Here is a 26,321-nt window from a genome sequence, read left to right as displayed (position 1 = left end):
TAGAACTTCTCTGAATTGCTTAGACAGAGCAGTTAAAAGAGAAACCCAAATCAGTCTGTGAAGAGACTGAGTTTCACATTAAAGAAAAGTTAAAATCTTTTACATCGCTTTTTTTTTTCTGTAGAGTGCCAAATACCTGATTGGATTTTTTTCTTTTCTTTTTCTTTTTCCTTTTTTTTTTCTATTTCAACTCCTTGTTTTAGTCTGTGTAAAAATAACCTTTATTGGCTTTTCTAAGATGATGCTTTTCTGCCTTGAATAAGGATTTAAACATCTGTGAGTTTTCCTTTTATTTGCGTTATTTGCGCAATAAAACAAAGGTATTTAGAAGAAACCACGACAGGACCTTTGAACTCTTTACCTCAGTCACAGGCAATGGAAACGGCCCAACAGCCCATGGAGTGTAGCATTAGGTAGTAAAAGGCTCGTAGAAGCCCTTCCCCATCGGGAGGATGCCTGGGGTGAGTGATATATATTCGCGTGCTGTTTGAGCATATAGTTGGCAATTGGTGGGTAGATCCATGGCTAATGGCAATAATGCTGTTTAACAAGATTCTAGATTTTGAGACCAGTTCAAAGTTTTATCACTGCATAAGCCATGTCTTTGATCTTTGAGTAAGTGGTAAACTTCTTTCAGATCATGTCCAAGTTGGCACCGAGCACTTCAATAAATTTTTACTCTTGTTAATAACAGTAAACATTTATCGCAGAAAAAGCGTTGAAATTCCTTCGTCTACCGTTTTGTGCTCATCTGCACCTTAGACAGGTGACTGGAATGCGATGAGAATGGGCATAATCCCTCCCCTGAGCAAGCTCATGGCCTGGCACGCGAGACAGACATGTCAAGAAGCTTATAAAAATGCCCTCTGGAAAGTTCTAGAATAAACACATACTAAAGGGTGTCGGGTATTAGAGGGAGCGGACCAGTCAGCTGGGGGAATTGAGGAAAATACTGAACAAAAAATCACAGTTTGGTCTCCATAAACCCTTAGCTCCTATAGAAAAAGAAAGTAGGTTGACATGGTGCTTGTTTTCTATGTCAGCCTGATAACTTGGAATCTGAGCTAAGGACATGGGGACAATAGTTAAACCACATTTTGATGCCATATGCAGCAATGAGGTGACATAAGTTTTTATTGTAGCTCTCCTTTTATTGCCCCCAATAAATACTTCCTACTTTCCGATTCTCCTGACTTGTAATCGTTGGCAGAAAGCTAAGCAGTCCTGTGTTTCTAATTAAGAGTTGGATGGTGAGCTGGAGTTTGGAGGAGGTCATCTCTGGGCGGGTCTGCTCTTGGCTGTCTCCAGCAGCTCTGTTAGCATATCCTTGGAACGGAAAATGTAATCCTTCGTGTGAAGTTTAAGTAAACCACTGATCCCTTTGCAAACAGTAAGTGCTCAGTTAAACAGAAAGTTCACTCAGAGCATAAACACCTTCCTGACTTTGAGTCTCCATGTCGACCAGGTCTCATGTGGCGGGGAGAGTCTGAGGGGGACTTCACCAGGCTCCTCTCAGGTTGGCTCACCCGCTCCCTGCCAGCGACCTCCTTGATGCTAAATCCAGTGACCTACTTCTCGGTCCTCACTGGGCTTCAGACCTCTTCAAACTCGACACTGCCTTGGTTTCTTTCCAAGACTCCCTGCTGCTCCCCTGCTGCTCCTCGAGGTTTCTTCCACTGCTCCTTCTTAGCTTCCTTTCGCTCTCTCTTCTGACTATTCCTTAAGAGAAAAAAACCTTCTTAACAATTTTGTTTTTATCTTTTTTCTTACTCTGTTCACACTCGCTGACTGATCTTACCCATTCCTATCCATAAAAATAACCATGTGATAATCAGCCTGTGTAGCTTGGTGATTGAGCGTTGACCTCTGAACCAGGAGGTCATGGTTCGATTCCCGGTCAGGGCACATGCCTGCGTTGTGGGCTCGATCCCCAGTGTGGGGCATGAAGGAGGCAGCCCATCAATGTTTCTCTCTCATCATTGGTGTTTCTGTCTCTCCCTCACATCCTTTCTGAAATAAATAAAAATGCATTTTAAAAAAATAATAATAACCTTGTGTGGTAAGAGTATTTGACTGGGTTTGATTTCCAGTTCTAGTTGTGTGACCTTGAGCAAGTTCCTTAAATGCCTTGTGCCTCCATTTCCTCATTTTTCAAATGGGACTAAAAATAATGAACCCAGTGACTATAACACAGAGCCTAGCATATTAACCACCCCAAACCCACCCTCAATTGTGTCTGGCTGTACTTAGTCATTTGTCAGGTCTCAGTTTAGATATTACTTCCTCCAGGAAACCTTCCCTGATGTTCCAAATCTAGTTAGATCCTCCTTCCGTGGGCTCTCATAATGCAATTTAACTGTCCTGTTTCCCATTCATTGTAATTGCTGATTTATCTGTCCATGTGTCTCATTCATCATGAGCTCTGTGAGGGCAGTGATGGAATCCAGCTTGAACATCAGTGTATCCCCAGGGACTAGGAGCCTGGCACATAGTAGTACTTAATACATAGTTGCTGAATGAATGGTTGATTGCATGGCTGTGGTGGTCTGAGATAGTTGGGGATGATGTCTCTAAGGGTATTACTTCTTCGTGGTCACATCACTAGATTTTGCAAGTCAGGAAACTCGATCATCAGTTTTGTTGTGGTCGAGTATCCTAGGCAGCCTGACTCACGCCATCTGACTCATAGAAGACAATATTGCAAGCCCAAATGACAGTTTTAAAAACTTGTCTCAGTGGTTAGAATAGGCTAAGGAACAGGTTTATGGGGCCTCACATGGGAATGTAATGCACGCCTGTCCTATCACGTAATTCTGTGATGTTATGTATGAACGTGTGATGTGATGTTTGGTGTTGGGTGTTGTAGCCAACAGTAAGCTCCCCAGTGCACAGGTGGTCTTAGCGCACCGAGGAGCTTTGGACTTACTCTTTTTAACTATTTGAGGGGCTGTTGTAGGGGAGGGGTGGGTCTCCGTGTGTCTGACTCCAGGAGAGAGGAGGCTACACGAAGCAGACATCTCTTCCCGAGGGCACAGAACTTCCTCACTGTGAAAGCTGTCAGTCCAGAAGTGATGAGCCGCCCAAGGGCAATGAGCGCCCATTGCCGCTTGTTTTCAAACTCGGCGGGGACAACCCTGGACACTGATTTCTAAAAAGGGACGATGGGTGGGGACATAGGATCCCTTCTAATCCAGGGAGTTAAGCCGTGCCCCACTCACTCACGGACCACTGAGGCAGCCCCTGTGCCCACATCATGTCCCCAGTCAATGGCCCTGGAAGAACAAATGCCAAGTTACCCATCAGCAAGAAGCGACATGAGCTTAATTTCTGAAACCATTTGATGTAGGGTTCTATGTGGCTTCTTGAAGTTGATGTTAGAAGCACCACTGCCAAATAGCTTCTTTTTTTTTTTTTTTTTTGGTCTCTTGGTAAATTTGTGTCTGTATCTTGACTAACTTAAGCATGGCCTGTGGCATGGGTAGACCATAATGGTTCAAGAAAACTGATTAAGTGACTTTAGAATGGTATGTTCTCTCCTCTGATTTGGCTTTGGTACCTTAAGTTTATTTTATAGGATGTCTAGGAAATATTATTAAATTCACTATTTTTTTTCCCCTCCCAAATCAGGATCACGCCCACCCCTCTTGGAGAAGGGAAAAGCACAGTGACCATCGGGCTTGTGCAGGCACTGACGGCACACTTGAACATCAACTCCTTTGCCTGTCTAAGGCAGCCTTCGCAAGGGCCAACTTTCGGCGTTAAAGGTACTTAATTTAAACAACTAGCATATTTTTCAGAGCAAAATTGGGGGGTAGGAATTTTCTTAAAGAAAAGTCTAAAAAGAACATCATCAACAGATGTGGGGTTAAAACTTATCAGAGGAACTAGTGCATTTTATCCCTACATGCACCCCCTCCTCCATGCTCTGTAGGTGGAGGTCGCCCCGAGTTGGTCCTGCAGAGGGCGCTGTAGTGGGGGGTTTAGTGGCGCCCCCAGCCCAAGAAGCTGATCCCCTTGGATTCCGTGGACAGTGGTCAGGCTCTTGCTCAGGAGTCCAACCTTCAGTGGAAGTCTTCTGTTTCACCAGAAACTTCTTTGCCAAGTGACTTTGAAATTCTGCTATTTATATTGGTGTTTTATCATCCCAACCATGGCGAAAGGTCTTTCCATTCATGCAGCTAGAGACCCTTCCGGTCGGAGCCCAAGCCTCACCCTTTTCGGAGTTGCTGTGTGGGGCCTGAGCAGCTCTGGAACTGGCTGTGGACGGAGATGTGATGGAATTCCTCTTTGGCGGTGGCTGGGCTGATATTTGGCACCATCCCATACTACTCTTTCTTCATTGATTTATCATGAAATTGTTCTCCAGCTCACTGTGCAATAGCATCTATTGCTTTAATTACCGTTTCTTCTTGGCGCTTTGTCATTTTTAGCAGTATTATATTTATATTACTCTTGTAAATATTAATAACTAGTAATTCATTAAGTCCTGATAGCTCATAGAATGTCATGCAGTGGAATGAACACTAGACTTGGAGCAAGAAGGCCGAGATTTTATTCATGGCTGTCTCTTACTGCTGTGTGACCTTTAGCCAGTTATAACCTCTCTGAGCTGTGGCTGTGGAAGTGTAAAAAGTCATAAGCTAGGCTTACCCGGTTATTGTGAGGACCAAACGAGACAGTATAGAAAAAACAGGATAAACTATAAAATGATACGGACATGGAAGGTATCATTATCGTTTTGGGAAAAATTAGTCTTTTTAATGTAATGGCTTTACAATTTTGAGGGATAAAGAGCATGGCAGATCTTATATATTATCATCTAAGATAAATTAAGTTTATAATGTGTTAGTCTGAGTTTATCAGATGGATTTTTTTTTAATATATATATATATATATTTTTTTAATATATTTTATTGATTTTTTTTTTTTTTTTTTTTTTTTTTTTTTTTTTTTACAGAGAAGAAAGGAGAGGGATAGAGAGTTAGAAACATTGATGAGAGAGAAACATCGATCAGCTGCCTCCTGCACACTCCCCACTGGGTATGTGCCCGCAACCAAGGTACATGCCCTTGACCAGACTCGAACCTGGGACCTTTCAGTCCACAGGCCGACGCTCTATCCACTGAGCCAAACCGGTCAGGGCCAGACAGATTTTTTTAGCCAAGTTTTTTGATACTTCAGTGCATGTGCAACTTAAATGAAGCATAGCCCCAAAGATATAATAAATTAAGAAAACCGCATGTTTGCTGCAATAACATTCGCAATATTATTTTTACCCTTTTTTAAAATGAGGAAAATGAAAGTCTTAAATTGCAGAGTTGGACATGGTGTGAGCTTTCCCCCCTCCTGTCCTACTTTGATAAATGGTTCATGTTTCCCACTGGCTGTTATTTCATCTTGGGGGTAGGTGACTCCCCGTTGGGTGTGAGGAGCCGTGTCCCTGGGGCTCTGTTCCTCTGTGTAGCTGCCCTTGGTGACTCCTTCTAAACGGTGCCCGCTCTGTTGTTTAGGAGGCGCTGCAGGTGGCGGGTATGCCCAGGTCATCCCCATGGAGGAGGTAAGATCTCAAAGGGACACGTGTCGTATGTCACTTTTTTTTCTGTGCTCCCATAAACACAGGCCCACAGTCCTCAACTCCAGCATCCTGAAGGCCCCGAAAACCAAAACCCAGCCTTGATTGTTATGGTCTGTTTATAGATTTTGTCTGTGCAGTTGGTGTAAACCTTCATATATTTTGCTGTAGAAATATTGTTTTTGATGAACCGATGTTGACCGACACCCTGCTTGGGGTGTTTTTTAAGTAAGTTATACATACATCACATCACTTCTCTAAATTCCAAAAAGTTCTGAATCCCCAAACCCTCCTGGCCTCAGGTTCTGGATGAGAGGAAGCAGGCCTGTGTTGCCTACAAGCTAAGGTATAAACTATTATGGCATGTTCTCAATACTTCACATTATAAATATTATAAAATATTTGCACATATTTAATTTTTCATATTTTTAGTGATCATATATTTTGTTACAAAATCAGACTTTAAATACAAAATCTAAATAGTTAACCTTCCAAGAAATGAAAGAAGTGTAACTTAAAGCAGAACACCACTTTTTCAAATAAATTAACTTATTTTTTTAGCCCAAAGTTGTTTTGTTTCTGAAGTAACTGGTAGTGTTTTTCGGGTGGCACTTCCACCCTTTCAAGCAGCAATGTGGTGAGACCACCAAGTCCTTTAACCCCATAACCGCACTGCTGGAAACATTGGTTATTGGCAATTGATTATTTAAAAACAAAACAAAAAACTATTTGCATGTATTTTTGGAAGCCAGAGACTGCATAGTTTTGGTACTTTTCTCAATTATACAGCCCCTATAAATTGTAACTGTACATAAACAACATTATTACATAATAATGAGGTGTTTTTTTTAAAGCAGGTAGCAAATTATAAGTATGCCAGTTTTACACATATGACTGTGTGTGCACATAAGACTAGAAGGAAATAGCAGAATTAATAGAGTTGTGAGAATGATATATTTTTTTGTTTCTCAGACTTTGTGTCATATTTTCTGTTATTCTGTTGTTGCTGTTTGTTTCATGCCCTGCCTCCTTCCAAAGTATATTTGATACGATATCATTTTCTAACACACAAAACAATGCATAAAAGTGAAAATAAGGAAAACAGAATAAGGAAACCAATCACTAAGTTATCAGAACCCTTCACCTTTATCCTGAGAAAGAAAGAATTTGGGACAGGAAGTCTGTTCAGGAGTTCTTTATTGTCAAGTGGAAAATGCTGACATTGATTTTCTGATTTAGGCCGTTTTATGGGCTCAGCTTATCATAAGGATATGTAATTAGCATAATGTTTTATTTACTCAGAAAGTCCTTGAATACTGCCACAGTTGTTTAAAACAAGTAGAAAGATGTTTTCATTTCATGTGTAGTTCAACCTTCACTTGACCGGGGATATCCACGCCATCACTGCCGCCAATAACTTGCTGGCTGCGGCCATCGACGCAAGGATTTTTCACGAAAATACTCAAACTGACAAGGTGAGAAGGGTTTCTTGTTGGCTGTTTGGGGCATCTTGTCCTAGGACTCCTGGATTCTTAAGTTTATAAGCTCTCTGAAATGGTAGTCCAAATTTTGGGAATTTATATATGTTCTTATTTCTGGGGGATAGGTTCTATACGTTGGTCAGTTTCTCAAGTGAGTTTAAAACCACTGCTAAGTTGCTGGGAGCGTTATGTCAGTTGTACTTTTTAAGCCAAATATTCTTTGAGACGAGCCTGTAGTTTTTAAGGTGGTTGGTGTGCCACTTCCCTTCATTCTGTCCATAGGTCTAATCTCTACTCTTTAGTAAGGGGATTGGAGTGACAGCTTTTTAAGACTAATGTTACATGCAGCTGTCCTAGGTATGCTGTTAAAAAGGTCAGACCCCCTTGTCTGGCCTGTGTGGCTCAGTAATTGAGCTTTGTCCGATGAACTAAGAGGTCACAGGTTCAGTTCCTGATCAGGGCACATGCCAGGGTTGTGGGCTCGATCCCCAGTAGGGGACATGCAGGAGACAGCCAATCAATGTTTCTCTCTCATCGATGTTTCTATCTCTCGCTCTCCCTTCCTCTCACTCTAAAATCAATTAAAAAAGGAAAATAATTTTTTAAAAGGTCACACCCTCTTGATGGGCTTCAGGTGCATGCAGTCTGAGAGGTAAACCATACGTCTGGAAGCGACAGGGCACCAGGTGCTAATTCCTCATAGACATGGACATGGGTAAAAGTAGGCGTTTCTGGCCCTTTTATAGGGGTCCCGACTACCTCCAATTAAAGTAACTTTCTAGTGAGTTATTGAAACAAAACTCAGATAAATATTAATTTGATAGTTATAAGGCTGTAGATGGAGAAACATCTATTTATGCAAACTCTTTGCAATGTGCATTATGTCAGATCGAGGCAGATTTATGAAAATGACAGAGCTTAAGGCTACATCGCTTATCGTAGCCAAGAATTTTAATAGGGCCTATAATCTAAACAGTTTGGTTATAAATGTAATGAACTTTGTTGTATCCTGTGAATTGTCCAAGTGCATGGTTGGCCCTTAAACTCCTGTGGCGTTTTATTTTTGTTTTGTGTTCTTAGTCTCTGTACAATCGCCTGGTTCCTTCCGTGAATGGTGTTCGAGAATTTTCAAACATTCAGCTTGCTCGGCTGAAGGTAAGTGTCCAGTGAGTGGTTCTTTAAAAGGAAAATATCCCAGAGGAAGCAGAAAAGCGGTCAGAGCCAGGAAGTTTGAACCTGGTTTGGATTTGGTTTTGAGCCACTCTTTGGGGTATTAAACGCTACAGAGAGCACAGAACTGGAAGCCTGGGACCTGCATCCCACACCAAACAGCAGGGCGGACAAATCGGGCCTCGGGATCTTCCTCGATGAATGAGAGGCCTGCTCTGCCGGCCTGGAGTGCCCGAGCCAGCAAGCACGAGAATCTGCAAGAGCCCTTCTCTTTTGTGAAATGTCTTTAATTTCTAGGGAACGAGACACAGCCTTTTGAAATTCATCTATTTCAGTTTCTGTTGTAGCGAAATACTAAGCAATCTTTTTTTTTTTCTGTATTTTGTTGTTGTTTTTTACTTGTCAATTACAGTTGACATGATACTAAGCAATCTTAATTCTTATTCACATTACTATTTTCTAGGGCTCTTTGCTGCTTGTCCTACTAATCACATTCATTTCCCCTGGCTCTTTTTCAGACCCTAGATACTACCTTTAATGGTATAATTTTTAGCCACTGCCTGGTAATAATTGGTTTTTAAAATTCACTCCTTTGCTTCTTACCACATTGGGTTTGCTGAAAATAACACACAACACTCCTTCCCCCCCCCCCTCCCCCCCTGCAGCTACAACATCGATGGTATGTTGTCCAGATGCCTTCTTTATCCTTCTTCATTAAAAGCCACTGTCTCAGAATGCTTCCTTTGTAGGGACAGATGCATTAACAATCCCAGTGGGTTCTTTCTCAGTGAATTAGAAATAACTAGTTTTGAAAACACAGACATTGAGTTTACTTGAATTATTGGTATTTGAATTGGAAAAGAAGAACAGATGAACTGGAGCATCAGCCATACAGCCAGCGGTTTTTGTCCCTTCCGGGCACAGCAAGGTGACCAGGGAGAGGGGCCCAGAACCTCGGCCAAGACGGCGCATGCCCTCTGGGTGCTGCCAACTGCCTTACATTTTCAGATCTGCCATGTTAAAGGGTATATTACACATATCATTGCCTTCTGCTTACAGGAGATATTAGGTCTCAGGCACTGATTTCTGTGAGTTGGCCTCGCCTACAATTGACTCAGAGTTCCAGTTCGGATTTTAAAAAGGCTTTCCTAGTCATGGAGAAAATAAAGGAAGAGGGACCATTTGGTTACATCTTGCTTTCTGTTCCTTCTAATACATAGCGCACCTTTTGTTCTTGGTCCTTAGAAACTGGGAATAAATAAGACGGATCCCAGCGCACTGACAGAAGAGGAAATGAGCAGATTCGCCCGTCTCAACATCGACCCCCCCACCATCACGTGGCAGAGAGGTGGGTGCTGATCACCAGGTCAGGAGGCGGCCATGTCCCAGCTGACACTCTCCAAGTCAGCTTCGCAAAGACTTGGTCTTCCTTCTTCCCATTGTCCGCCCAGCTTGTGTTCCATAATTCCTCCATTTATTTAGAATCCCATCCCCATCTCTCATCTCAGCCTCCTGTTGAGGAGGAAAGGCTGTGCCCCTTCAGCCAACTGCTCATCAGGGCTCAGTCACACCCACTCCCACGCCTTCCAGGTGTCCAAGGAAAATTACTTCACTTTCTTCTTTATCTCTTATGGCCTGTTGCCCTATATTTTTTTAAGGCCTGTTCCTTACCCGCCCTCTCTATCCACAACATTAAGTTCTTCCTTTCATTTTCTTATCACCACTCTAGCTCTTAAATCTGTATTTTCAGTTCTGAGTTTTCTCTCTGAGTTTAGCGCATGCTTCCAGCCATTTATGGGAATACTCTCTAACACTTCAAGTGCAACACGGGGCCTCCCCATGACCTCCGTCCTGGTCCCGCCCTTCCCGTTCCCCTCTTAGCTGGGACACCTCCCACTTCCCCCGCACTGCCCTCTGTGAGGGTGGGACAGAGGGAAAGAGCATGACACGTGGGGTCAGGAGCCCCCAGTGTGTGTCTCCCCCCGGCCACTAACTCACTGCATGACCCTGAGCAGGCCACATGCGTGTTCTGGGCCTCAGGCCTCTGGAGATGGCAGTGGAGATGATCACATACGCTTACGGGAACGTGGTGGTAGCACTGATGGCCAAGGCGATGCCGAGGGTTAGAAGATGGGCCTTCCGGTCCTTCCTGCATGGTTCATCTGAGACGTGCCCACCACGTTCCCCGTTTCCGCCCACCTCCATTTTTATCACGTGCCTGCTCTATTGCGGTTCCTTCAGGAGATAGTCTTGCTTTCTCTCCCATCCCCCAATTCAGTGAGTCGGGGAACAAGAGGTGGGCACGGTGGGCAGGTCGGCTAGTGCCGTGTGCCTGAAAGGCAAGGTCAGCGTTTCATCCCCCAGGACCTCCTCCCCATCCCCCCGTCAGTGTCAGGTTGTACATTTGGTAAACGATCTACATTGTCAGTGTGGACAGCTTGTTATTTGAAGCCTCATGCATTATTAGTGAAATCTCAGCCCTTCTGCCATTATAGATTTGGTTTTCACTAAACCTAGTCTAGTTTTCACAATCAAAATGCAAATCGGTGCAATTCAAACAAGCCAATAAAAAAATGAGATTTGGTGCCTGCGCGACTCAGATTGACTTCACACCCCCCACACACCCTTTACTCCTTTATTTTTTTATTGTGGTTATATATGCCTGTCTCATTTTAACCATTCATAAGCGTGCAATTAGTGCCATTGGATACATCCACAAGGCTTACAGTGATTACACCATCACCACTGTCTATACCCAAAACATTTTTATCTTCCCCAACAAACACTCTGCACCCATTAAACAATAACTCCCCTTCTACCAGCCCCAGGTAACCACAATAATTAGATAGAATCATAATCATATAGTAATTGTCCTTCTAGCGTATTTTATCATGCCTGTTTTCAACGTCCCTCCATGTGGTAGCATATGTCGAAAGCCCATTCCTTTTTATGTCTGTATGATGTTCCATGTATGTGCATGTAACATTTTGCTTTTTCATTCATCTCTGACATTTGGTTGTTTCCACCTTTTGGCCGTTGTGAATGATGGTGTATGTACATGGGTGTGCACCTATCTGTTCAAGTTCCCGCCTTCTGTTCGGTTGGATATGTGTGTAGAGGTGGACTTGGGTCATATGGTGGCTCAGTGATTAACGTTGTGCGAAACTTAATTGCCTTCTTCTTGTGACTCAGGTTTCAGCATAATAGGTCACCCCTTCAGAAATGCTTTTCCTAATTGCCTCGTCAAAGAATGAGGCCTCGCCCAGCCCATGTTGCTCAGTGGTCGAGCATCAACCTATGAACCAGGAGATCACAGTTTGATTCTCAGTCAGGGCACATGCCCAGGTTGCAGACTCAGTCCCCAGTGTGAGGCGTGCAGGAGGCAGCCAATCGAAGATTATCTCTCATCATTGATGTTTCTCTCTCTCTCTCCCTCTCCTTTCCTCTCTGAAATCAATAAAAATATCAACTTTTTAAAAAATGATACCTCACCCCACTGGTCCCCTGACAAGCACCGTCACCTCACCTCCTTAATCTTCCCAGGCACTTAGCACTGGCTGATACTTTCTTGTGTGTTAGATCCCTCCCTGTGTCTGCCCACTGGAGTGTCAGCTCCCGGGAAGCTGGGCCTCGTCTCTTTTTTTTTTTTTTTTTTTTTTTTTTTTAAATATATTTTATTGATTTTTTACAGAGAGGAAGGGAGAGAGATAGAGAGTCAGAAACATCGATGAGAGAGAAACATCGATCAGCTGCCTCCTGCACACCTCCCACTGGGGATGTGCCCGCAACCCAGGCACATGCCCTTGACCGGAATCGAACCCGGGACCCTTCAGTCCGCAGGCCGACGCTCCATCCACTGAGCCAAACCAGCTAGGGCTGGGCCTCGTCTCTTGCCTCTACTGCTTCCCCAGCCCTCAGAACACGGCCAGACGCACACCCGGCAGCCAGTCCGTCCTTGACTGAATAATCTGTTCTTTTCTCTTTCAGTATTGGATACCAATGACCGGTTCCTACGGAAAATAACGATCGGGCAGGCCAGCACGGAGAAGGGGTACTCCCGGCAGGTGCGTGGCCTGTTCTCCACAGAAGTGGCTCTGTTCTTAGTAGCCTTGGTTTACAGCGGCGTAGATGCCAGTTCTCTTCTCCTTCCTCTCCCTGCAGTGGCCAGGGGTCGCCCACCTTCTCCAGTGTCATTTCCAATCCTCAGCAGGACTCGGGGGGGTCGGAGGGCAGGAAGACTCCTGTGTTTTCTTCCCATCCTTTTCTTGTGTGGGTTTGGTTGTGTTTCTGGGATGTGCCGCTCGGGGTGTCCCTGGAATGTCAATCCTAACATATTTTATTGCAGACCCAACCCAGTTATTACTACAGCTGCATGACAACTAAAATTTGAAAATCTCAGGCACATTACTCAAATTTAAAAACTAAAGGAAAAAAAAGCACCTTGGTATTTGGCTGAATAGCCTGAGGAATTTGTAAGGGTAATGTTCTATTACTCAAATCCAGAGAATGTGGAAGATAAATTATGATGTCCACCTTCATTTTAATAGGTCTCCAGTGTGGGGCCATGGTGCTTGGGGAATATAAATTCATTCCATGAGTTTTTATCCAGGCACAATAGGCCTCTGAGGAATTTTTTTTTTTTGGTAATAAACCTTATATTTTAGGACAGTTTTAGATTTATGACCTTTACATTGTTAATTTTTCTTAGTGAAAAAAATCACTTTTACTCTAGTATAAAGAAGAGATGATTTTGACATTAAAAAATTAAAATCTTTAGTATGAAAAAAATAATGTACAAAAGCATTACAAGACCAGTAACAAACTGGAAGACAGTATTTGCAATATATATAAAACAAAGGGTTGATGTGCCAAACACAAAAAGAACTTCCACAAAGTAGTACTCAGATATTGCTCTCATGAAGGCCTTTCCTGTCACCTTCTTTAACACTATTATAGCTCCTGTCCCCAAACTCCCTCTGTCCCTTTCTTGCTGTCCTGACTTACCGTGTTTATCTTCTGCCCCCTTATTAAAATGTGAGTTTCCTCAGGGCGGAGGTTTCTGTCTCTTGTTACTGCTGTATTCTCAGCGTATAGAACCTGGTTACATGGTAGGAGTAGATATTTGGTAAATATTTGCTAAGTAAGATATTAGAATAAATATAAGACAGTTTATAAAGACAGAAATAAAATGCCAATAAGTAATCATGAAACTGCAAATTAAAAAACAGTGCAGTATTATTTACCTATGAGCTTATCAAAGCATAACCCATTGGAGACTTTTATACAGGGTTAGTGGGTATATAAATTGGTGAAGCCTCTTCAAAGACAGTTTGTTAGTATTAAGTTTTGAAATTAGCCAACAGTTTCAACTCCAGGACTATAAATGTTAAAGAAAAAGGAGGATGTAGGGAATATTTTCATATGTGCACAAAACATCTTTGTATAAGGATATTACTTGCAGCATTTTTTGTAATGGAGGCAATTTTAAACAATCCAAATGTTTATGAGTAGGAGTGGTTACGTATCTTTGGTGCCTGCTTCTATACAGATAATGTGGCAGTTGAAAATGATAAAGTATACATAGGGGGAGAGACATGGGGCTCTCATATCATTGTGAAATGGAAAGGTTTAAAGAAACTAAAAAATTTGTTGAAGTAAAATACACAATGTAATCACCTTTATGTTCAGAAGAGGCCAGCATACATGATCGTGTATGTATATAAGCACATAAAATGGAAGCTGGTAAGATGTATACCAGCTTCTGACCTAGTTGTATCGGGAAAGAAAGCGGGTAGTAAGGAAGGCCTTTCACATTTTCTCTGCATGTTTCTGTGCTGTGACTGGGCATTGTCACAGTATAAAATAGGAGAGATTAATAATGGCTATGATTTGAATGCCTTGTATTGATAGGCTCATTATATTCAGGCGCACATTCAGTTTGTACATCTGGTTTACAAATGAGATTTGTTATATCTTGTAGTGTTTTATGTATTCATGTTTTTAAGTAAAAAGGGATTATATTTAAAAACATCAACTGCTTCTTTTAGACCGTAAGACCCTGTTAAGGACATCTTTTTATGTCATAAAAAGAGATCTGTGTGATCTCTTTTTAATGGCTGTAGAATATCTCGACTTGTAGATGTGTCATCCTGGATTAAGCAGTTCCCTGTAATGGACACCTAGGGTGTTTGCAGTGCTGAGCTAGCATCAATAAGCTGATATCCTCAACGGTAACATACACACAGATTTATGTGAATTCTTAGAGAGATGGTATCCTTAGGACAGGTTCCCGGGCCCCTAATTGCAGTCAAAGAGGGCACAGATTTCAAATGTGGATGCATAATGATTTCCATGTTACCTTCCAGAAAGGCCATGTGGGTTCGCATCCTTGCCAACATTGCTTAATGTCCTTTGTTTAACTGCCACGATATTTTCAATTTAATTTAAAAAGGTCCGCCACTGTGGCTATAGAGGCTTATGGCGTACAAATGGTTAAATTTGTGATTAAACAATAATAACAATTACACTTACACCTTTATATGATTTAAAATATTTTATTTGCAAAACAAAAATGAGTAGTCCTCTGCATCAGTCAATAAAATAAATAACGATGCAATATATATCGATCCAATTCATTTCATTTTTTATATTGCTCAAGATATAAAAATTTGAAATTGTAATAATTACAAATGAAGAACTTGTACATGTGTTATAAATTCCACTTATTATGCAGGTAATATCTTAAGAGTATTTCTAGTCTCATGTTTTGATTAGTAAGTTTTAATATTTTTAGTCACTTTTTTATATGCTCTCTTTATAATGGAATGGTGACATCGAGAATCCTAACTATCATGCTATGAAAAATCACTTACGTTCAGAATGGGTTGTGTGGAGAATGTAATAGTTGAATGTAGTTGCACTTGACTTTCACCTAATATTTTTTTCACTAAATCAGTAGCTAATGAAATCTCACTCAGGAAGTAGCCAGAAAGCTCCTTGGTTCCTTCATTTCCTTTCTTGTCAGTGACGGAAATGGACAATAAAAGTTTTCCTAAGGGCATCCTGCGAGGGCATAGCCACTTTCTCTCTCTGTAAGCTGGACCGTGTCTGGTTCTCATGCCCCTTGGGAAGAGGGGAATTCAGCCGGAGCTTAATGAAGTGGGTCGTCCAGGGGCTGCTTGAGGAGGAGGAGGAGGAGGAGGAGGAGGAAGTGGAGGAGGAGGAGGAGGAGGAGGAGGAGAAGGAGAAGAGGGAAGTGCATGTTCCCGCGTCTCCTCCGGCTCCTGCTGATATGTGCAGGCGGGAGGCAGAGCCCGGAGAGGCCGCAGGAAGTGCACACTCTCCAGCACTCAGTGCCGGGCACTTCCAGGCCTGATGTGGCCGCGCCTTGTGAACAGCTGGAAAGTGCTCCTGTGTCCTCTTTTGACATGGTGATCACACAGTCAGGCTGTCCTCGCTGCAGGGCTGAGCTCAGACTCCGGGCAACTGGCCTCCGGACCATCTCCTTTCACTGTCCGCTCCTCATCTCTTCCAAATGCCGCCTCCTCGGCCCACGATGAGTAACAGCTCAGAGTCCGAAGGCTGTTCATTCATTCGCCATCGTGTGCCTATTGGGTTTCACACAGTTCTCCACACTGGAGATTCGGGAGTGAACCCTCCCCAGAGGGTCCCTGCCTTGCTGGCACTTACAGTCCAGTGGTGGAGACATGCATCAAACAGGTAATCACATGTGTAGTCATTAATTACACGTCTGAAACATGCTATAGAAGCAAATAGTGCATGAGCTGTTGTAATAGGGGCCCAGCCAGGCCGAGTCCTGCTCAGCAGAGCAGATGCAAGAGGCCTGCGGCCACCCTAGGAGTGCACCAAGCCCAGGACTATGCGTGCTCTAGACCCTCAGAAAGCGTGTGCACTTGCGAATGGCCCTTCGAGGATGATCCCCGGCCTGCGAGAATTTAATTGCTGAGCTACGGCTCCTGCCGACATGGCCCCGCAGCTGACCCGCACCTTTGCTCTTGCCATTTCAGGCGCAGTTTGACATCGCGGTGGCCAGCGAGATCATGGCGGTGCTGGCCCTGACCGACAGCCTCAAGGACATGAAGGAGCGGCTGGGGAGGATGGTGGTGGCCAGTGACAGAAATGGGCAGCCCATCACAGCAGAAGATTTGGTGAGTGTGTCCATTGCGGGAGCTCCAGAGAGCTCGCTCTACCTGTTCTTGATTAGGAGGATGAAGGGTTCCTTTCTCTTATCCACATGTAGAATGGGAATTCAGAGAATTTCAGCACACACATTTCCCCCTCACACGCCCGTTTGTTTCACAGCTTTGTAATGTTCTCACGGGCTTTTAGAACATGCTTGTAATTGGTTGCAACCAAAGCACATGACATTTATTTCATAAGCTTTTCCCAGTTCTTGCCAGTCCTGGCCTCTGCTCTGCCTGGGGTGGGGGTCATCCTACAGCCCAGCCCGTGACTTTTTAAAAAAGTGTGACCTCTCCCTGCTTTAAACTGGGGGCAAATCCCCTTTCAAAGGTATGAGACGGAAGTGGCTCCAGCGCACCCTGGCTTGTGTGATTCTGTGCCGAAGGTTTGGGTTTCACATCATAAGAGCAGGGCTCCCCCTTGCTCAGTGTTGCCCATCCAGCTCCTCTTGCAGTGGAATGGTGCTGATTATAAAGCTTTGGGGGAATCCTGGCACCCACTGCCTTCCTTAGTTCCTGTTCTCATTTGGCACGCTGATCGTTTTGTTTTTCTTTTTAATAACCGTCTGTGTTGTTAACTTAAACCCCATCGGTGGTACAGTGATTTCACTTGCTCATACGTGTTTATAAGGATGGAGGTAGGACATATGCCTGTTGCATCGCGATTGTGCTAAGTTTGAGCTTACTTCCCCATCTTGAATCACATACAATAATGGAATCTAAAACATACACTCCCAATTGGAAAACAGTTGTGGAAGGGGAAAGGAAAATTAATATTTTATTAATTCCAAAAGCTTAGGACATAGCAGGAACCCTTTGCCAACATGTCTTGATTACTTTTTGGCTGCTTTAGAAGAAATGGATCTGACTGACTTATCGCATAGTTCTTTGTCAAGTAAATTAAATGGATATGTTTACATCAGCAGCTCTATGGAATGCTTAGTACAAAGCTTAAAGCGAAAACCCATAGCCAGCCTGCTGTAAAAGTTACTGCTTTTCAAAAATTGTCAAGACCTCTACATTTCTATCTAAACTGACATATTACAGTTTCTGTATAAATATATTTCTCTGTATCCTATTAACTTTAAGTACCAACAAATATGTGGCAGGAGTGATTTGAAATTTAATCCTAAATACTGTTTCCCTTAGCTTATTTTTTTACGTGTGATAAAAATCTTGGATCTGGAACAGATTCAGAGTTTGCTCTCTTTAGTTACCTTTTGTGTCTCTTCTTTGCGAACGTACCTAATCTCTGCAGATCGTGTTTCATTGAGTTGGAACTCTCAGTAGTTGGTCCAACATAGAAAATTAAGGGAGAACTTCCAGAGCTTCTATACTATCATCTCACTACCTTATGGCTTGTTTTTATTTGGTCAAAAGACTGTATGTATTGCAGCGAACATTGGAATAGATGGTGTCTAAAAGTTCCTGATAAGATGATTGATTCTGATAGTTTCTGGAAGAATATGCCCAAGCTCTCCCTGCATGAACTTGGGATGTGGCACAGGTGACATAGCTTACAGTTCGAGTGACAGCCCCAGAGCTGCTCTTGGTGGTGATGGGGTTTTTTTCGCATGGGTTTGACAACAGTCAGTGTGTAGGGAGCAACAAAAGATGAGCTGTGACGTGGAAAACCAAGCAGGTGGGAACCCACCTGAGACAATCCAACAGAAACGTCCAATGTCCTTCCTCCTGTAGTTTCTTGGGCTAGGTGTGTTTGGCCAGGAATTAGAAGCAAGGATAGTGTGCAGAAAAGCAAACTACTACTCTTCTTCCACATGCTTTGTGTTATGAAAAGAGAACTGATTTCTTTGTGCCATTCCTGGCCAGCAGCTTTCACCGTCAAACATCTTAATGTATTTATAACAGGCAGGTTACATTTCTTGCGATGTATATTTTGTACAATCAAGTTGGATTTGTACAATAAATTGGATTTCCTCATAAATCTTAAGTGATGAAATATTATGAAAATAGAAAAAGTTCACATGAGAGAAATGTAATATCATTGGTGATAGAAGAGGGAGAAAGTAATAAACTAATGCACTTTGGAGAGATAAGAACCTCTAGATTCTACCCACTGATCTGTTAAAAGCTGTTGCACGCTATTTAATTTTTTCACGACTACATTCACATGCATTTGCTCCTAGTATAGCCACCTAATAACTGACTAGTTTGTTGAAAGACACCCTCAATCCCATAGAATGTACCACACCCCAAGTAAACGCTCATGTGAACTATGGAAAAAGGAAAAAGGAAAGACACTTGCCCAGTGTCTTGAGAAAAGGTGGGAGGGATTTTTTTTAAAGCTTACCATGTGACCTTATTTGACACATTTTTTCCATAGTGCTTAGACTTCCTCCCTGTTGTTTCTTCCTTCTCCCTTCCTTTCCAGAAAAGGGGACTTAGACGGAGCCCGGCCCAGAGCTTCCTAGGACTGGAAGAGGGCAGCCTCGTTCTAGGCAGAGAGCATGAGACACAGAGAAGGAGAAGCCTTTTCGATGCTTCTGTTTTTGGAGTGCCTTCTCTGTCTGGATGAGAGGTTGAGAGATGGTGGGAAACCAGAATGGGTGCTTTTAAGACAGTTCCCTCCCTCTCTTCATGCCCACTCTGGAAATAGCGTTGTTTCAGTTCTTGGTCTCATTTCTTCAGGCAATAGTAAAATCTCTGGTTATGAAAAAATAATGAGCGTAATTGCCAGAAAACACTTGTAGATGGCCTGAAAGATCTACTTCCTGGCAGACCTCTAAACACCCTCAAGGAGGGCTTTGAAAAAATGCGACTATTACTTCCCCATCACTGTTCATGTCTTACGCGGTTGACATTCATTCAGGTGGGGAGAGATGGACGGAGGGCGCAGTGCTGTGTCAGGTGGCCAGCAGGCAAGAGCAGCCTGTGGAGATGCCCACCTAGGGGACAGGCTGGAGTGCAATGTATCATCTTTTGTCAATCATCTGTTGCTTTTTTCTTTATAGGAGAAAATATTTTTTTAAATTTATTTTCAGTTATAGTTGACATATAATATTACATTAGTTCCAGGTGTACAACATAGTGATTCAACATTTACATACCTTGTGATCACCACAATAAGCCTAGTATCTGTCCCTATACATAATTATTACTTTATTATTGACTTTGTTCCTTATGCTGCATATTACATCATCGCCATGACTTATTTTTATAACTGGAAGTTTGTACTTTTTAAACTCCTTTTCCACCCAGCCATCTCATGTCTGGCAACCATCAGTTTGTTCTCTGTATCTAAGACTTTGTTTCTGTTTTGTTTTGTTTATTTATTTGTTTTGGTTTTTGGACTCCACGTATAACTGAAATCGTATGGTATTTTTCTTTCTCTGTCTGACTTATTTTATTTACACGATAGATCTATCCATCTTGTTGCAAATGTCGAGTTCATTCTTCTTAATGGCTGAATATTTCATTGTGTACATGTACCCTATCTTCTCTATCTATTCATCTATCAGTAGACACCTAGGTTGCTTCCATATCTTGGCTGTTACAAGTAATGCTGTAGTGAACGTATGGGGTGCATATATCTTTGAATTATTGTTTCCTTTTCTTTCGGATCAATACCCAGGAGTGGAATTGCTGGATCATATGGTAGTTCTGTTTTTAATGTTTTGAGTAATCTTCATAATGTTTATTGGCTGCATTCATTTACATTCCTACCAACAGCGCATGAGGGTTCTCTTTTCTCTGTATCCTCGCCAGCACTTGTTATTTGTTTCTTTTTTATAATAGCCATTCTGACAGGTGAGAGGTGGTATCTTGTTTTTGTGATTTGCATTTCCCTGGTGTTTAGTGATGCTGATTATTTTTCGTGTGTCTCTTGGCTAGCTGTATGCCTCCCTTTGAGAAATGTCTATTTGGGTCCTTTGTTTTTCTTATGTTGAGCTGTATTTTGGATATCCCTTATCTGATATATCATCTGTAAATGTCTTCTCCCATTCAGCAGGTCGCCTTTTCATCTTGTTGATGGCTTCTTCCACTGTGCACAAGCTTTATTTTATGTAGTCTCATTTCTTTCTTTATTCTTTTATTACCCCTGCCTTTTAAAAGCGATGTCAGAGTTTACTGCCTATATTTTCTTCTGGGAAATTTATGGTTTAGATCTTACATTTAAGTTTTTAAACCATTTTGAGTTATTTTTGTATATGGTATAAGAAAGTAATCTAGTTTCATCTTTTTGCATGTATCTGTCCAATTTTCCCAACACCATTTATTGAATAGACTGCCTTTACCCTATTGTATGTTCTTGCTTCCTTTGTCGTAGATTAATTGACCATATGAGCTTGGGTTTATGTCTGGGCTCTCTGTTCTGTTCCCTTGATGTATGTGTCTGTTTTTGTGCCAGTTCCATGCCAATTATGATAGCTTTGTAGAATAGTTTGAAATCAGGAACGTGATACCTCTGTGGCTATTCAGGTCTTTTGTGGTTCCATATAAATTTTAGGATTATTTGTTATAGTTTTGTGTGTTTTTTTAAATGCTGTTGATATTTTGTCAGATTAAATAATTGGTGTGGGTTTGTTTTTTTTCTCTCTCCTTTAGGGGGTGACAGGTGCTTTGACAGTTTTGATGAAAGATGCAATAAAACCAAATCTGATGCAGACCCTAGAAGTAAGTGATTTTCTTTGTATAGAAATTGTTGAACGTTTGCATTAATTGGATTGCTTGTGCGTCCCCTACAACATGAGCACTTCCAGCCAATATGAGCCCACAAGGAACATCGGAAGAATTTGGTCATCCAAAAAAATTAAAAGTGTACTTACAGATTCTTTAATATAATTCATATCTTGCCTAATGTAGTACTAATTGGCCAGAGTAAAAATTTTGAGACTCGATATCTTGTCTAATATTTCAGTAAGTTGTGTAGTTATGTTTACATGTTTTCTCTTTTGCTTTTTTTTTTTTTTTTTTTTTGCTTAATCTCTCATAACAATTAGGTTTTGAGATTTTTTTGTTTTTGTTTTCCCCAAACAAAACACACAGTAAATGGTGAAAAAGGTTTTCCAGGAAAGTATGCTGTACCCTGCTTTTATAAGAATGCTGTTTTTGTATATGACTTTCCTGCTCTCGTCTTTATTGAACTTAAATTTCCTCATCAAAATATCTGTTTTCATCCAGGGGTTTAGTCACTCGTCTTGCTCATATGCTGTAGTAATTGTCTAATTCCCTCCTCTTAGCTAAAGAGAGCCCAGGGTTTGGGTGCAGACAAGGAGGCAGTATTTGGGTCAGGTTGACAAAGCAGATGGTGGGAGATAGTGGTGTACTGGTAAGTGTTTTAACAGCCAGCTCTCTGGGTGAAAATGCCTAATTTGTAGCATTTGCCAATTTGGACAATTGTCTCACAATGGCCAATTTCTGGCTCCCTTCCAGAGGTCCCTGAACAATGGAGATGGGAGGCAATGCCTGCCATGAGTGGTGTAAACGTCTATTTGTCCTCAATCTGTTGTAGTGGGATAGAGGGAGGTGGAGGTGGCCAGAGGGCAAGCACATTGGGAAGACATATAACAGCAACACAAGCAAAATAACCATCCATTTATTCAGCTATTCAGCTGATACAAAGCTGAGTTTCAGTGTTCACTCTGCCATTCGCTAACTGTGACCTGTGTTTTCATAATCTCATTCTCCCTTTTCTCTCATGTAAAATGCTGAGAGTCCCAATGGCTCACATACTCCACCAATGCTTGCTGCTATATGATACCGTACACAGTTAAATACTGTTGTCTGAAAATTCCAGGGCTAATCCAAAGACATAAAACTGTCTATCATGAGTGTGGCATTTCACTTTATCTACAGAACACTTAGGAAAGTAACTCAGTAACTTCACCCTGACGTTCCTTCCTTCGGGAGCCCTTGCTTCTTCTGGCCCCTGACCCCTCACCCTTCTGGACCTTCTTTTTTTTTTTTTTTTTTTAAATATACTTTATTGGTTTTTTACAGAGAGGAAGGGAGAGGGATAGAGAGTTAGAAACATCGATCAGCTGCCTCCTGCACACCCCCTACTGGGAATTTGCCCGCAACCAAGGTACATGCCCTTGACCGGAATCGAACCTGGGACCCTTCAGTCCCCAGGCGGACGCTCTATCCACTGAGCCAAACCGGTTAGGGCCTCCTGGACCTTCTTGATGGCCGCTCCTCCCTCTCTTCTGTTGGCTTTCGACTCAGCCCCTGAATGTTGGGGGGGCCTGAGCCCTCATTTCTCCAGCTGTGCTCTCCCTGGTTACCAGCCATGCGATGACCCCACGCTCTGGTTCTCAACCTCCTGACCTCAGAATTCCAGATTTGGAGGTACAGTTACCAAGAGCCACTTGAGTGGGTAAAAGGCATTTCAAACTTAACAAATAAGATCTTTGATTCCCAACCACCTCCTACTTCCTCCCAACCTGCTCCTTCCCCCAAGCCTGGTCTGTGAGCGGTTCAAGCCAAAAATCTAGAGATCATCCGGAGGTCCCCCTCCCTCCCTCACCCTGCCTCCCTGCCTCCTCCCTGCCTCAGCTACCAGCAGGCCCACCTGTCACACCGCCAACTGGTCTCACTTTATTTTTATTTTTTATTTTACTAGCTACATTTTAAGTAGCCTCATGTATCGGATGGTGCAGATATAGAATATGTTCATCTTTGTAGAAAGTCCGTTTGGACAAAGCTGTTTCAGGATTCTGGCAAGCAAATGGGTAATTGACTTGAAATGTTTGAAAAGTCCATTATGGAGAATATCTATAGCTTTGTCATCATGAGGAACCAAGATAGTCCCTGCATTACTTTCCGAAGTGTTCTGTATATAAAGTGAAATGCCACACTCACGGTAGGTAGTCTTATATCTTTGGGTTTTCAGACACCGTTTTTAACTGTGTACGGTATCACATGGCCGCAAGCATCGGTGGAATGTGTGAGCATATGTGTCTGTCTGAAGGTCTAACAAAGAAAATGTACACATTTTCCCATTCAAACTCCATACTGGGGGTTCCAAAACCAGGCCTCCAGTACTGATTAACATACTGTGTGGCCTTCAACTGTAAATGAGAAGTGAAATGCTGCTGATCTAGTTCTTAGAGTGGCTATATCAGGAGTAGGGAGGTGTTTATGCTGATCCAGCCACACCCTGTCTGTCACCTGTGCCCCTTGGAGACCAGTGCCCCGAGCTTCTCAGACAGATGGCCCCATCAGGGTTGCAGCGCGGAGAGGAGTGAGGGCAGCTGCCCGCCCAGGGAGGCAGCCTGCGACCTTGTCCTCACGAAACGTCCCAGCGCTACTCTCTTACTCAGCAAGCCACGTGCGGGGACTGGCGAGGTCAGGAGGTGACGGAGACTCTGTCTTTTAAACAGCGTTTTCTTCAGAGCACTTGAAAGGTTTATCTGGACAGAAGTGAGAAATCAGACATAGACAGAGGTACACGGGTAGATGGAGACACTAAACCCACGTCTGTATACATGTCTATCAACATGTGTGTTTGGGTTTCATCATCCCGACTTTATGTCCACACACATGTGTATGACCTTCTCAGGACCCTGTTAGTGTCCCTCCTGAGGACTTTGGGAGGAAAGTAAACAGAGAGCTCACAGACTGGCTTTGATAAACTGTCTTCGTTCTGAGAGACGGTTTTTCTCTCGCTTCCCCTCTTCCTGCTTTGGTGCAGCTTTCTCAGCTTGGAAGATGGTCAGCCAGCAGCCCGTCGCGGTGCGTGGGAACTTTCCGGGGCTTGCAGCCCCCATGCCCGCGCTCCACTCCCTGTCTCCCCACGCCCGTGAGCGGGCGGCCCGTGTTTTCACAGGTGGAGCTCAGGCTGCGCGTACACAGGCCCCGGTGGCCCCGCTGGGCTCTGAATAAAACCCGAGCACTCGAATGCGTGTGGGTAAACACGCTCTTCTGGGTGGGGCTACGGTCTGTTCCCATCAACAACGGAAATGTATAGGACAGACATTAAAAATAAATGCACAGGCAGGTTTTCGTTCAAAGAATTAACATGTAATGGTTGTCCGATTTTTAACATGGAAGACAAACAATGAAAGTCTTAAAACAGGATTTCGAAAAATCAGAATAACAAGCTTATAATTGTGAACATAAAAATGTTATAGTTCCTTATCATTGCAAATATAATATCCTTATGTAGTTGGCCTGCCGTGAATCAAATGGATTTTTTTATGCTTGTTTTGGGTTTTTCTTGAACTGATTAATTTCTTAAATAAGCCTCTTAAACCATCAGAGTCTAATCCCATTTTTTTTTAAAAAAGAAAACACAATGTAAAGTAATGTGAAATAATGTAAGGCATTTACTTCACGGTCACTGAGGCAGCTAACACAGTGGCTTATCAAAATTATCGTAGGAAATAACTGGCCCTCAGCGCCTTTTCTCCTTGGTTCAGCATTAAATGTAGAATTAACACCGTTCCAGAATATGTAAGGAACCTGGACCTTTGAAAGACTCGGGGCTTTTTAAACTTTGTGAGAATTTGGGCATTAGACTTGTAGTTTCAATGAAAGCAGAATGGCTGAAGTGAGCCTTCTCAGTACCCAGCAGTCTGGCCCACCTCGTGTGACCTTCCGTTTGTCTCTGGGGTTTTTCATTTGTTCTTCTGCTTCCACAGGGGACGCCCGTCTTTGTGCATGCTGGGCCCTTTGCTAACATCGCCCATGGCAACTCTTCCGTGCTGGCTGATAAAATTGCCCTGAAACTAGTGGGTAAAGAAGGATTTGTAGGTAAGTCATTTCTTTTTAATGTAGTTGTTGTAGGACCTGGAAATCTAAAAGGTGATGACTGGAGTGGCGTGGAACTCACACGGACTTGAGATGTGTTCTTGAGACCTACCTCCCCTTCACAGAGGGTCTCCGTACTGGAAAAGCCCTGTGGTCCGGGCTGCACTGGTGAAATGATCTCGTGGTTGAACCATGGGTTCTGATGTCAGGTGCATGTGGGTGTGAGTGTAAGCTCTGATACTTTCTGGCTCAGAGACCTCAGGCACATTTTAGGGACCTCAGAGCCTCAGTTTTCTCATCCGTAAAATGGTGATCACAATATTGTATCAAACCTTATAGAGTTATTGTGCAAACTGAAGGAGGTTATTCATTCAGCAGATACGGAGCACCTACCACTTACAAGGCATGCGACCTGAGGCCACAGTGCCGAGGACACAAGCTTAGCCCTGCCCTCTTGGGGTGTCCTGTCTGATGGCGCGTATCATCTAGCAGGAGAGGGTGTTCATTCCATCTTAGCTACTATTAGCAGTAATAGTACTATTAGCAACTTAAAATTAAATTGAATCTGAATGTGTCTTTGGTGGCCTAATGGAGGAAAGAGTTCCCAGCGAATACACTTGGGAGTTTTAACTGGTAGAACTTCACATCTTCGCTGTTGTCAAACTCTCCTTTGTGGTACCTGTTTCTCTTTGGCTTTTGTTGGATATTCTAGCCAGAAAGAGGGGGCAATGGCCATCGAGATGGCACAGTGAGTGCCAGATCCCACCCATGACATTAAGGCTGTGACAAAACAAAAGACAAAACAGCAAGGCTTCGTGGAATGACACCTTAATTTGACATGGAGGGATTACACTGGCAGGTTTCACAGGCCCACGGGGAATTTCCATTTCCCACCTGAGTGCCTACCATCACCGAGTCTAGCAGTTGCTTCTTTCACACCAGTCCTCAGCCTGGTGTCCAGCTCAGAAGTGGGTTATTGTACTAGAAAGGATTCCACAGGACAAAGGGACTTAGCTGTGCACTTTTACACTCAGCCGTGAGGAAGGCCATTCAGGGCTGTTGAGACTGCTGCAGGCATTCCTTGTAGGCAGTCAGGAGCAGAGGAGGATATGTATAGCTCCTTCCTCAAAGGTCTGTGCTAGACGGCCCTCCTGCACTTTGCTTCTTCGGTACCGAGTCCACAAG

The 26,321-nt window shown here is 43.0% G+C and overlaps 1 protein-coding gene across 2 annotated transcripts in view; it reads left to right on the top strand.

The window, feature by feature from the left end:
• The window catches only part of MTHFD1L (methylenetetrahydrofolate dehydrogenase (NADP+ dependent) 1 like), a 160,828-nt gene that overhangs the window by 41,057 nt on the left and 93,450 nt on the right, over positions 1-26,321 (top strand). For both annotated transcript variants that reach the window (XM_070417468.1, XM_070417469.1), the window contains exons 12-20: positions 3,628-3,764; positions 5,511-5,557; positions 6,940-7,047; positions 8,134-8,208; positions 9,469-9,571; positions 12,211-12,287; positions 16,251-16,391; positions 20,991-21,059; positions 25,028-25,139. In XM_070417468.1, the coding sequence (XP_070273569.1) occupies positions 3,628-3,764; positions 5,511-5,557; positions 6,940-7,047; positions 8,134-8,208; positions 9,469-9,571; positions 12,211-12,287; positions 16,251-16,391; positions 20,991-21,059; positions 25,028-25,139 (869 nt within the window). The remainder of the gene's footprint in view (positions 1-3,627; positions 3,765-5,510; positions 5,558-6,939; positions 7,048-8,133; positions 8,209-9,468; positions 9,572-12,210; positions 12,288-16,250; positions 16,392-20,990; positions 21,060-25,027; positions 25,140-26,321) is intronic.

This window comes from Myotis yumanensis, unplaced genomic scaffold (genome assembly GCF_028538775.1).
Source record: "Myotis yumanensis isolate MYYU_CA2020_CCGP unplaced genomic scaffold, mMyoYum1.0.hap1 SCAF_6, whole genome shotgun sequence".
Taxonomy (NCBI): Eukaryota; Metazoa; Chordata; class Mammalia; order Chiroptera; family Vespertilionidae; genus Myotis; species Myotis yumanensis.
The sequence above is the reverse complement of the archived record's forward strand: the minus strand, read 5'-3'. Positions and strand labels throughout refer to the sequence as shown.